Source organism: Mercenaria mercenaria, chromosome 4 (genome assembly GCF_021730395.1).
Source record: "Mercenaria mercenaria strain notata chromosome 4, MADL_Memer_1, whole genome shotgun sequence".
Taxonomy (NCBI): Eukaryota; Metazoa; Mollusca; class Bivalvia; order Venerida; family Veneridae; genus Mercenaria; species Mercenaria mercenaria.
Genome location: NC_069364.1, coordinates 100693587 through 100707096, shown reverse-complemented (window position 1 = coordinate 100707096; position 13510 = coordinate 100693587). Strand labels below are relative to the sequence as shown.

General features: G+C 35.8%; 1 protein-coding gene across 5 annotated transcripts in view; it reads left to right on the top strand.

Annotated features, from left to right (window-relative positions):
* LOC123553109 (transformation/transcription domain-associated protein-like) overlaps positions 1 to 13510 on the top strand; it is a 54885-nt gene that overhangs the window by 24098 nt on the left and 17277 nt on the right. For 2 of the 5 annotated variants that reach the window (XM_053542050.1, XM_053542051.1), the window contains 5 exons: positions 4260 to 4331; positions 5820 to 5951; positions 6618 to 6736; positions 8035 to 8154; positions 10949 to 11068. In XM_053542050.1, the coding sequence (XP_053398025.1) occupies positions 8098 to 8154; positions 10949 to 11068 (177 nt within the window). In that variant the 5' untranslated portion in view covers positions 4260 to 4331; positions 5820 to 5951; positions 6618 to 6736; positions 8035 to 8097. Of the gene's footprint in view, positions 1 to 4259; positions 4332 to 5819; positions 5952 to 6617; positions 7076 to 8034; positions 8155 to 10948; positions 11069 to 13510 lie in introns of those variants that run through there. The other 3 variants (XM_053542052.1, XM_053542054.1, XM_053542053.1) reach the window with 3 other exon arrangements.

The following is a 13510-nucleotide window of genomic DNA, read 5'->3' as shown; positions in this document are numbered from 1 at the left end:
ATTTTGAGACCTCCTTTTTCATAATCTTGTATAATTATATTTCTCGCTATTTTTTCTGGTTTAGCGTCCCACAGGAAGTTAAACATGCTTCTTTTTAAATCTAAAATTGTTTCGTGTGTGGGATTGCTTAAAACTGTTAATGGATAAATTAGTTTAGGAAACGCAAACGTTTTTAGTACTGTTATTTTTCCAATTAATGATAAGTTCCATTACTCCAAGAAAGAAGTGTGTGCTTAAATTCTGCTATTTTGGGTTCTAAATTCAATTTATGTGTCTGGTTTAAATCATTCGAAAATACCATTCCTAACGTTGTTGCTTGTTCTGATGTCCATGTGAACTTTTTGTTGCTACAGAATATAACATTTGAGTGTTTCAGTGAACCAATTCTTAAAGCTACACATTTGGATACGTTCAGTCTTAGGCCGGATACGTTTCCAAAATTATCCAGTGTATTTATTAGGGTTTCAAAGGATTTTCTACTACCATCTAAAAGGAAGCTTGCATCGTCAGCGAAGAGGGTTTGTTTTGTCTCGGTATTTGACATTTTTATACCTCTAATATCTGTATTATTCCTGACAGCTGTAGAAAGGATTTCAATACATATTATGAATAGATAAGGGGATAAAGGACAGCCTTGACGAACTCCCTTTTTAATAGGAAAGAACTCTGACATATGTCCATTATTTGTAATGCAACTCTTAGCATCCGTATAGAAAAAGTTTCACCCAATTTAAAATTGAGTGGCCGAAATCAAAATGTTTTAAACATTTAAAAATAAATGAATGGTCTAGGCTGTCAAAAGCTTTATGAAAGTCTGAGAAGAAAATTATACCTTCTTCGTCAGATTCATTTACTTGTTCTATGACGTCGAATAGAATTCGTACATTTTCGCCGATATAGCGTCCTTTTATAAATCCCGTTTGGTTATTACTTATTATTTTGAATAAAACTTTTTTTATTCTGTTGGCGATAACCTTAGTTGCGATTTTATAATCAACATTTAATAGTGAGATAGGTCTCCAGTTATTGATGTCTACTGTAGGTTTTCCTTTTTTGGGCAATAGTGTTATAATGCTTTGTTTTTGTAACTCTGTTAAATCACCATGTTCAAAAGAATAATTGATAGAGTTCACGTAGTACGTTTTTATATCATTCCAAAATATTTTGTAGAATTCTGTGGTTAGGCCATCTGATCCTGGACTCTTCATATTTTTCATATCTTTTAATGCTAGCGTGCACTCATTTTCATTTATAAGACCTTCACAAGATTGTTTCTGTTCAAAATCCAATTTGACATTGTTCGATTGGAAAAAGTCATTATTTTTAAGTATTAATTTGTCCTCCGTATATAAAGTTTCATAGAATTTCTTTATGTATTCAATTATTTCAGTTTTCTTAGTAATTTCATTTCCATTGTCTTCTAATCTATTTATTATCTTTGTTTCAGAGCGTTTTTTCTCTAGATTTGCAAAATATTTAGTTTTTTTTTCTGATCCTTCTATCCATTCAGCCTTTGCTCTAATTAAAATTCCTTTTAACTTTTCATCTAATAGTTCGTTCAAAATGTTTTTATTTTTATTTAGTTCAACTGCCAGTCTTTCATCTAAGGGATTAAGGTTAATTTCATATTCAAGTTTTTTAATTGTGTTTTCTAATCTTTTTTGTTCTTCATTTTTTCTCTTGTTGTTTTTAATAGAATATTTGATTGAAACATCTCGAATCGTTCCTTTAATAAGTGCCCATAGAGTGTTTGGATTTGCTTCTGAATTCAAGTTGGTGATCTTGATGATCTTTAGGGAAATAGGTCAGGTGAGCGATACAGGGCCTTCATGGCCCTCTTGTTTAGCTCACCTGAGCACGAAGTGCTCAAAGGTGAGCTTTTGTGATCGCCCTGTTTCCGTCGTCCGTCAGTCATCCATCAGTCGTCCGTCGTCAACAGTTTGACTGTTAACACTCTAGAGGTCACAATTTTGGCCCAATTTTAATGAAATTTGGTCAGAATGTTACCCTCAATAAAATCTTGGATGAGTTTGATATTGGATCATCTGGGGTCAAAAACTTGGTCACCGGGTCAATTCAAAGGAAAAGCTTGTTAACACTCTAGAGGTCACAATTTTGGCCCAATCTTAATACAACTTGGTCAGAATGTTACTCTAAACAAAATCTTGGACGAGTTTGATATTGGGTTATCTGGGGTCAAAAACTAGGTCACCAGGTCAGATCAAAGGAAAAGCTTGTTAACACTCTAGAGGTCACAATTTTAGCCCAATCTTAATGAAACTTGGTCAGAATGTTATCCTTAATAAAATCTTGGACGAGTTCGATATTGGGTCATCTGGGGTCAAAAACTAGGTCACCAGGTCAAATCAAAGGAAAAGCTTGTTAACACTGTAGAGGCCACATCTATGACTTATCTTCATGAATCTTGGTCAGAATGTTAATCTTGATAGTCTCAATGTCCAGTTTGAATCTAGGTCATGTAGGATCAAAAACTAGGTCACCAGGTCAAATCAAAGGAAAAGCTAGTTAACACTGTATAGGCCACATTTATGACTATATCTTAATGAAACTTGGTCAGAATGTTGACCTTGATGATCTATAGGTCAAGTTCAAATCTGGGTCAGGTGGGGTCAAAAACTAGGTCACTAGGTCAAATCAAAGGAAAAGCTAGTTAACATTCTAGAGGCCACATTTATGACTGTATCATCATGAAACTTGGTCAGAATAGTAATCTTGATGATCTTTAGGTCAAGTTCGAATCTGGTTGATGTAGGATCAAAAACTAGGTCACCAGGTCAAATCAAAGGAAAAGCTAGTTAACACTATAGAGGCCACATTTATGACCATATCTTAATGAAACTTGGTTAGAATGTTGATCTTGATGATCTATAGGTCAAGTTCAAATCTGGGTCAGGTGGGATCAAAAACTAGGTCACTAGGTCAAATCAAAGGAAAAGCTAGTTAACACTTCAAAGATCACATTTATGACCATATATTTATGAAACTTGGTCAGAATGTTAATCTTGATGATCTTTAGGTCAGTAGGTCAGGTGAGCAATACAGGGCCTTCATGGCCCTCTTGTTTTTGTTTCTGAAGCTTTAGCAAAGATAATTGTTCAAGCAAGCAATTAAACTTAGGTGAGTGATATAGGGCCATCATGGCCCTCTTGTTTTTGCCTTCGCTGTCTCTCAGTCTGTCTGTCCGTCCACATAAAGCTTGTCTGGCTTTCACAGGTCAAACTGATGGCTGCATTTTGACGAAACTTCACAGAAGTGATCAGTACAAAGCCTTGTTGTGCGTATCACTGGCAAGTTCTGCTTTGCTGCACAAAATGGCCAACAAAGCTAAAGATAGAAAAATCATGTCTGGCTTTCACAGGTCAAACTGCTGGCCAGATTTGGACGAAACTTCACAGGAGTGATCAGTACCGAGCCTAGTTGTGCATATTGCCAACACATTCCACTTATCTGCACAAAATGGCTGCCAGAGCTAAAGGTATACATAGGGGGAGACATATGTTTTTGTGACAAAAACACCTTCTAGTTTATTTTTGTTCATAAAATGTTGTGGTTTAAGCAGAAATGGTGAAAGAGCTATTTCATGAGACCACGAGTGCTTGGAATTCAAAGGGTTTGGGATAAGTGGCAGTTTATTTCTACATTGAAATTTAGTACTGTATATCGATGCAAGCACTAAATATGTGCACCGCCTCGGTAGCCTAGTGGTAGAGCGTCCTCTTCGAGTGCGGGAGTTCGTGGGTTCGATCCCCGGCCGCGTCGTACCAAAGACGTAAAAAATGGTACTAGTAGCTTCCTCGCTTGGCGCTCAGCATTAAGAGGATAGTGCTAGGACTGGTCAGCCCGGTGTCAGTATAATGTGACTGGGTGGGGTATCATGCTACGTGTCTACGGCGTGATATTCCAGTGAGGCAGCACTATAAAGTTGGGCATTGTGCTCACTGCTACAAGTAGACACCGTCATTTATATGACTGAAAAATTGTTGAAAAAGACGTTAAACCCGAACACACACACACACACACACACTAAATATGTGAAAATTAAGCACCAACAAGTTATAATTATATTGCAGAATACTTCATTGGAGTTCTAGAACTTGGAAAGTGAGAATGTATGACACTGTCTCTGAGATTATGCTTGAATATTTGCATCATGTTCATTTTCAAACATTAAAGAGAAATCGGTATAGTTATAACCATATCATATAGCATATCTTATAGCCTGTCATTTGTATTTACAGACTCATTTGTGGAAGTGGTTAGAGATAGCTTAGCAAAGCCAGAAGTCGGGTCAAGTTTGAGCTACTGGACAAGTAAATGGAACTTTCTTTTACAGAATTTTGACTGTTCAATGATTTTTGATAACTTATTGATGATTTGTATATTTTATTCTCCATACAGTTAATGGTAAACTTTTAAGTGAAAACAAGTCAGTAATGCAAATATTGTTTTTGAAGAAACAGTCAGTAATGCTAGGAGTTAGTGATGAAAACAATCTTTAGTCTTAGGCTTTGAGTGGGAACTAGTCAGTCATAATAAACTTTTGATTGTTATAACCAGTCAGTTACTGAAATATGATAAAACCAGATTATGTAAGATTTCCATTTCAATATGTATGGGTTGTTGTGATTTCAAATCATTGAGATAATGGTAACAAGGTACAGTTACCTGCCCTTCGTTACCCAACTAAAGGAAGTGTATCTGAGAGAAAAGAGGTCCCTCATTTCATGATGGATTTGATTGTAAATAGATATTCTAAGCTTCTGAAAGTAGCCAAATTTTATAGATCTGATGTAAATGAAGAGAAAGGGGTAAAAAAATTCTGGAAAATCATGGTTTCTTGTGCAAATGACTGTCTGCGGATTTGTACAAAAAGCATAGGCTGGACCGCTTCACTTTGTAAAAATGCAATACACTATTCATTCTGACAGATGTGAGGAGAAAAGTAGCAGGTCAACAGGTCACTTCAAAGTGATTTTTGTGTTTCTCTCGGATAGATTTCTAAAGAGAAGGTATTTGCATTTGTCTTCAGAACATTGTGTCAAAGCCTTGCATTGATATATTCGTATGTAACCCTATGGGAAATTAATTGTACTTTGGGGCCTGATATAATGGAAACTGTCAGAAAGTAAATTGTCAATATTTTTGTCATTTTTCAATCTACATGGCTGAAATTTTGACTGTGAATGGCTGGTAGGCATAGAAATCTGGTAAATATTTATATTAATCTTTACATTTGCTGAAATTGCTTCAGTTTGGGTAAAAAGTATACATACACTTGAAAAATGTGAAAAATCCTACTTTCAGTTTACATATTTCTGGATATTTTCTAATTTTGTGGGTTTTCATGCATGAAATGCATTTTTATAAGTTCTTTGTTTGAAACCGGTATGCGTAAAACAGAATGGGGTATTACAAATGCCGCGATGTGATATTTTCTTGATTTTTTAGAAATTTGAGCTGCGGCCGAGGAAATCTGACCTAAAGTCAGATATGTATTTTTTCTATTCTTGTTTACATTAAATTGCTCATTTGGTTACTTGAATTTACACAGTACACACAGTCTTAATAGAGAAATATGTGTAATCATGATATGTGCAAGAAAAATCAGTTCAAGGACTTGAAAATTGAACAGATTAGGCCTGAAATTGGCATATTTTAACTGATTTTGAAGGAAAACAGGCAGATTTTCACACACTAGACTTGCATATTGGTTTCCTCAATGCTTAATTGAGCATAAATCATATCTGAAGTCCTGGATTGTATATTTACTTATTTTGTTGAATTTCTTACACTTTTAGTACCTAAACCTGAAATGAGAGCACTCGGACAATGTGAAGTTTGTCGCATAGACGGGGATTGACCGCCTTTGTACATATATGTCTACAGCTTCTCAGATTTGACCGAAGACAATTGTTCGGTGTTGTGAATGGGTAAATAATTCTTTTTTAGATGCTTTTAATCAAGATCAGGTACTTTTTGAGATTTTGTAAAATTTAATAGACTTCGTTTAATTGCACCCGCAAGCAAAAAAAAAGCTAGAAAATAGAATTGTAGTGGAATAACATTATTTCAGCCAGTTTTGCCATAATGACTACTTTCTACACCATGTGTGGTAGTGAGATCACATTTATAATCAGTTATCATGAAATTGGACAGGAATTTGTACATAATAGTTGATGCAGTAAGCTGTATTCCCAGTGTGAATACTCATTTCAGATTGTAGCTAATTTTACCTGAAAACAGTAAACATTGTTTCAGATCTGTAGCAGTCAGTAAAGCAAGGAAACTGGACAGACTGCTTTGTGATTGATAGTTTTGTTATTCAGACTGTTTGTTATGACACATTTTACATATATAAGACTTGAATTTGGGGTTTTATATTACATTATCATGTGATTATGACAGTTTCAGTATGGGGAAAGGAGATTGTGATATAAATATCCATAGAAAAGTTGCTTTGAGGGGCACTTTTTTGCATTTCTCACTTTCTTTGCAGTCAGATTGTTTTGAAATTATAGTTTGCACATACATACAATCATGTAAACTGATTAAGTATTCAATCTAAGAAATTATGACTAGCTTGACTCATATTTCAGATGTTGTTCGGCCGCAGGCCTTCCAATCACACCGAAGATCCTGGTTCGATCACACGAAGGGTCACTTCCATTGATATTAGTCACCGGAAAAATTAGGAGCACCAGTTGTAGTTTCTCAGGTTGATATTTATTAAGGTTTTTGCAGAAATTTAGCCAGTTTGGAACATTCAGTAGGCAGTGATGTACACTAAAATCATTCTTTATAGAGATAGGGGCTGTTTTTGCCAGAAAGCTCAGCTGTGATACACAGTGTAAGATTTTGTGTAGTGTAAATGGTCATGGTGTGTATGTTTCATGTACAGAGTGCACTGAATGCCTATAAACTGTAAGATTTGAGTGAAATATTAATTCCAGAAAGACTCATAAGCTTTTTAGTAAGCTCACATATTGGACTTTTCAGAGCTGTTTGGCTCATTTTACCTAGGGTAGCCATAAATGAATGATCACTGAAAAGTATATGACACATATATATACAAAAGCTATTCATTCTCACATTTGCCACATACTGGGCTGCCTAAAAAGGGCAAATTTGACAGCTACAGGATTTTTCTTAGTTCACATTTTTCTTTTTCATATGAGTAGACTACGCGTTTCGACGTGCTTTTTGTAATATGAATAGTTTTCCTAAAATTGGAACAGTGATATTGTAATCAAACTTGAAGTGGCTCTTAATTTGGATAGATATATAATAAGGAAACATGCTGTTTTTTTATTTTGGGTGAAAATCTCATCAAACCAAAAAGTTATAGAATTTTGCGTTTTTTTTTCATCTGAAAAGTATGCGAAACTTTTTTGGCTCAGATTTGACCGATACCTTGTGTAACATTGGAAGCTGTCAAATTTTAGTGCATAGTTCAACAAAGGTGTAACTTTCAGATTTAATTTGCTATACATCTGAGATTGTACTGGTAAAATATTTTTTAGTTTGAAGAGAAAAATAGGTCTAGGTAACAAGGTACAGTTACCTGCCCTTCGTTACCCAACTAAAGGAAGTGTATCCGAGAGAAAAGAGGTCCCTCATTTCATGATGGATTTGATTGTAAATAGATATTCTGAGCTTCTGAAAGTAGCCAAATTTTATAGATCTGATGTAAATGAAGAGAAAGGGGTAAAAAAATTCTGGAAAATCATGGTTTCTTGTGCAAATGACTGTCTGCGGATTTGTACAAAAAGCATAGGCTGGACCGCTTCACTTTGTAAAAATGCAATACACTATTCATTCTGACAGATGTGAGGAGAAAAGTAGCAGGTCAACAGGTCACTTCAAAGTGATTTTTGTGTTTCTCTCGGATAGATTTCTAAAGAGAAGGTATTTGCATTTGTCTTCAGAACATTGTGTCAAAGCCTTGCATTGATATATTTGTATGTAACCCTATGGGAAATTAATTGTACTTTGGGGCCTAATGTTTTACTGCAGGAACTGAAGATTTGTGCTACAATCATCAACATATTCCACCTGATACCAGCAGCCAGTCAGAAAATGATTGAACCTTTATTGAAGGTTGCTTTGCTTGGAGAAAAGTCACTCTTAATGGAGGTAAGTTAATGTCCGTCAGTGGAAGTTTTTGGTTAGAGTACCAAAGTCAAAATGACTTTGTAACAGCTACTGAATGCTTGTTCTTATTTCTAGAAGTGGTTTTCATATTTCAGATCTCGAAGAACGTTGTGTTGAAATTATTGGTTTAAGGTAATTATTGCCTCTCGGAATTTCAGGAAGTTTAAAAAAATATCTCTATAGCTTTTTTACCCATCCCTAACATTTCCCACAATTTATTAGCTCATCTGAGCCAAAGGCTCATGGTGAGTTTTTGTGACCGCTCAAAAATCTTCTTGAAAACCACTGGGCAGAATTACACCAAACTTCACAGGAATGATCCTTGGGTGGCCCACTTTCAAAATTGTTCAAAGCATTGAATTCCATGCAAAACTCTGGTTGCCATGGCAACCGAAAGGAAAAACTTTAAAAATCTTCTTGTCCAAAACCACAGGGCCTAGGGCTTTGCTATCTGGTATGTAGCATCAGTGATCCTCTACCAAGATTTTTCAAATTGTCCCCCTAGGGACAAATATGGCCCTGCCCCGAGGGTCACATGGTTTATATAGACTTATATAGCGAAAACTTTGAAAATCTTCTTGTACGAAAACACGCGGCCTAGGGCTTTGATATTTAGTATGTAGCATTATCTAGTGGTCCTCTACCAAGATTGTTGAAATTATTCCCCCAGGGTCAAATATGGCCCTGCCCTGGGGATCCCAAGTTTTACATAGACTTATATAGGAAAAAAAGTTTAAAAATCTTCTTGTCTGAAACCACAAGACATAGGCCATTGATATTTGGTTTGTAGCATTGTCCTATGGTCCTTAACCAAAATTGTTCAAATTGTACCCCTGGGGTGAAAAGAGGCCCTGCCCTGGGGGTTCCAAGTTTTCTATAGACTTATGTAGGAAGAAACTTTAAAAATCTTCTTGTCTGAAATCACAAGACCTAGGCTTTTGATATTTGGTTTGGTGCATTGCCTAGTAGTCCTCTATCAAACTTGTTCAAATTATACCCCTGGGGTTAAAAGAGGCCCCTCCCTTGGGTCACTTAGTTATTATATGAGTTATATAGGACAAAATACTTAAAAATTATCTGATCCTATTTCCAAGACTGTTTAATAATTAATAATTATTAGCTGATGACCCCCAAAATACTTAAAAATTATCTGATCCTATTTCCAAGACTGTTCAATTATTAATAATTATTAGCTGATGACCCCAAGTAATATAGAGACCATACCATAGCTCTACGCATTTTTCAATTTTTCAAAAAAAGTGGTTTTTACAAGAGCACCGGTTACGATTGAAAATGTAAACAACCGACTCTATAAATTATTTGAATGAATGAATGAATGATCGTCGATCTTAGTCATAATACTGATTGACAGTGAATGCTAATGACTCCATGTGTTGCAGAAAGGTATTTAGTTTGTAACTGTAATTTCCTATCAATTGATATCCTGTCGAAAATGGTAAAATAATTGCTTATATTAGGACAAAGTCCACTGTCTTTGCCGTTCGCCAGCTGCTAAAAAGGCAAATATATAAGATTCAGTGTAAGTTATATTTCACTGGTACTACCAGTTAGTACTTTCGTACTCTAAAAATCACGTCGGAGAAATTTGGGCAGTTTTGACCGATTAAAACGTTTGCAGCATTAGATTATATTTTTTCTTTACACGAAAATTGCCGTTTGGTAACCAAGCGAATACGCCGATAATCCGGAGTCGGCCGATTATGTGTTATTGTCACAAAACTGTTCCAGTTCACGTAATGTAAACGGTGCACTTAAACTGCCTAGCTATAGCTACTGCTGTTATAGAGAAGTGGTAGAGTGTCTGCCTTAGGTGTGAGGGGTTCTGGGTTCGAGTCCCAGTTAGAGCTTAACAATTTTCATTCTGCTACAGCATCTTTTGCTGTTAAAGGACTATTCCAGTTGTTCTATATTTTTAGCACACAGTATCATGGATCATTATTTAGAATTCCAGATCACAGTTGAATGTTAAATCAAATGCACACAAGTAGAAAATATTCGCTATATTATGTCCCTTTGATGTTTCTGTTCTCCAGGTCCAAGAAGAGTTACATGTCCTTGATCACAAAATTTTCTTTTACATGAATATATTAAATGCTCATAACTCTACGCTTCTGGTTTAAATATTGTTAATATATCTATTTTTGAGAAATATATGTACATTTGTCTTCATTTCAAAGCTTTTTCACTTCATACCTATAATTTGAAAAACTTAGGTACTATCTCTAAGTAATATGATGTCATTTGACTGTGACCTTGACCTACTGACCTACTTCCTTGTTCTTTAAGAAACAACCTTGAAATTTTGATGACATACACGGTTTTGCACACCCATCGTAAAACTGAATTTCATTGACTATGAATGCGACCTACAGACTTTCTCAATATTTTAGCATCTGTTTGACATTTGAAACATGTAGCTCATATTACTCAGGTGAGCGATTTAGGGTCATTATGACCCTCTTGTTGTTTGTAGTGTGGGTGGGAGGTGGGGGGGGGGGGGGGTTTGTGTATGGGATACAAATGCACATCTTGTTTCATCTCTTGGGCTTTATTTCGTTTAATTTGAATTCTGTTGCATTTACAGCCAGGGTAGAATTCATTGTTTAAATACTGCTAGTATTCTCTATGGTAGCCACACATCCTGCATAATTTGGGGTGTCTGCATGTGCTAGCAATAATGGTAAGACTATACTTCTGGAATTCCCAGCCAGAAATACAGGTAAATGGAGATGAGAAAATATTCGCATGTTTTCAGCTTGGAAGTCCATTCCGGGAGGCATTGAGGAAGTTCCTGGTATGTTACTCAGTTCAGACAGTAGATTACCAGATGAATGATACAAACATGAGAGATATGCAGTACCTCAGATACTTTATGGTAGGTGTCATTGAGCTATATATAGTTATTTGGACTAGTTGTGTTCAGTAGGTAGAGTACAAAACTACAAAACTTTGTGGCTGAGTGATTAATTCAGTGGCTGCAAATCACTTGTCACTGCACTGTGAGTTTTAAACATCGCTTGGGGTGTTGAATTCTTTCATGTGAGAAAGCCATCCAGCTGGATAATGGAAGGTTGTTGGTGTCACGCAGATGCTTGCTTTGACCTAAAATATTGTCCTGAGTCCTGAGAGGCACCTTTAATCTTCCTCTACCATGAAAAGCTTGAAAGTCACCTTATGACCTATAATTGTGAAGGTGTGACATTAAACCCAAAGAAAACAAAATGCATAGATTGCATACTGATTACAAGCAGGTACTGCAAGTGTTGTTGGACTGTTGTTTCACAACTGGATTATTGTAGAAAGGGACATGAATCACATTTTAAACAATTCGACATACACTGAACTAGAGCAATGTCAGCAGCTACTGACACCTTTAGCCATTAGTGTTGAATAACTGATTGTTTACCAATGTTCAAAGTTATTATTTATTTATTAGCATCATCAAATAATCCATATAGCACACATACAGGCAGTTATTGCCACCATTCGGCAGTTATGGATACCCTAGCTATAAAAAAAAAAATAAAAAAGGTATGTTGACAAATATAGTAAGCTACGAGATAAGGAGGTCAGTTGTAACGCTTAAAGATACATAAACAAAAATGATAATAAGTAGCAAGGTGTTTAAGACTTTCCATCCTTTTGTTAGCTCACCTGTCACATAGTGACAAGGTGAGCTTTTGTGATCACCCTTCGTCTGTCCGTCTGTGCGTGCGTCAACAATTTCTTGTCTGCACGATAGTAGTTTCATTTATGATTTTATTTTAACCAAACTTGCATACAACTTGTATCACCATAAGATCACGGTTCCTTTCTTGAACTGGCCAGATCCCATTATGGGTTCCAGAGTTATGGCCCCTGAAAGGGCCAAAATTAGCTATTTTGACCTTGTCTGCACAATAGCAGCTTTATTTATGATTTGATTTTTAACAAACTGGCACACAACTTGTATCACCATAAGATCTTGGTTCCTTTCTTGAACTGGCCAGATTCCATTATGGGTTCCAGAGTTATGGCCCCTGAAATGGCCAGAATTAGCTATTTTGACCTTGTCTGCACAATAGCAGCCTCATTTATGATTTTATTTTAACCAAACTTGCACACAACTTGTATCACCATAAGATCTTGGTTCCTTTCTTGAACTGGCGAGATTCCATTATGGGTTCTAGAGTTATGGCCCCTGAAAGGGCCAGAATTAGCTATTTTGACCTTTTCTGCACAATAGCAGCTTCATTTATGATTTGAATTTAATCAAACTTGCACAAAACTTGTGTCACCATAAGATCTCGGTTTCGTTGTTGAACCGGCCAGATCCCATAATGGGGTCCAGAGTTATGGCCCCTGAATGAGCCAAAATTAGCTATTTTGACCTTGTCTGTACAATAGGAGCTTCATTTATGATTTGATTTTACCAAACTTGCACACAACTTGTATCACCACAAGATCTTGCTTCCTTTCTTGAACTGGCCAGATTCCATCATGGGTTCAAGAGTTATGACCCCTTAAAGGTCCAAAATCAGCTATTTTGGCTTTTGCAGCCATATAGAGACTTCATTTATGGTTTTATTTGATACAAACTTCCAAAATATCTTCAGCAACAATAAATCTTGGATTCCATGACAAATCAGCTCCAGTCGTAGGTTCCAGAGTTATTTTATATCTGATTACCTCCCCTGATTGTAATCAAAATGGATTTATATCAGTAAGTACTTATAGCACTTATTTGAAATTTCATTAGTGTCATTAGTTGGACTGAGACAATCAGGGTAGATAACTATGGACTGATTTTATGTCAAATCACCTCCCTTTATTTCAAATTAAAATGGGTATATCTCCGTAACTAATGAAGATACTGATCTGAAATTTCATTTATGCCAACATATTTATTTGGCAGATCCTTCTTTTGTTCACTTACAATTTTTTTTTTAATTACTTCCCTTTTACGTTACTATAAATAGCTTATTTTTAGTAACTTTTTTATTATTGGCCATAGGGAAAAACCGAGACCACTTTTCTGTGGTACAACATGGATGGTACCTCCAATTTTTAGGTGTATTTTGACATATCTATACCTTTTAAGAATTTTTTTCTTCTTTTTGGTTAAATTTTTTCCCTTTGTTGTTCCTGTCCTTTGGATTTAGATATTTTTTCTGAGGACCTTCTTACCTTCTTGTCCTCAAGTGCAATGATAACAGGTGAGCGATATAGGGCCATCATGGCCCTCTTGTTTCTATATTGTATTGGCTGTGTGTACAAGGCTGATGCTTTTTCCTTGATTTTATACACACTTGACTTAAACAAGAAGCAAGTAGACTTA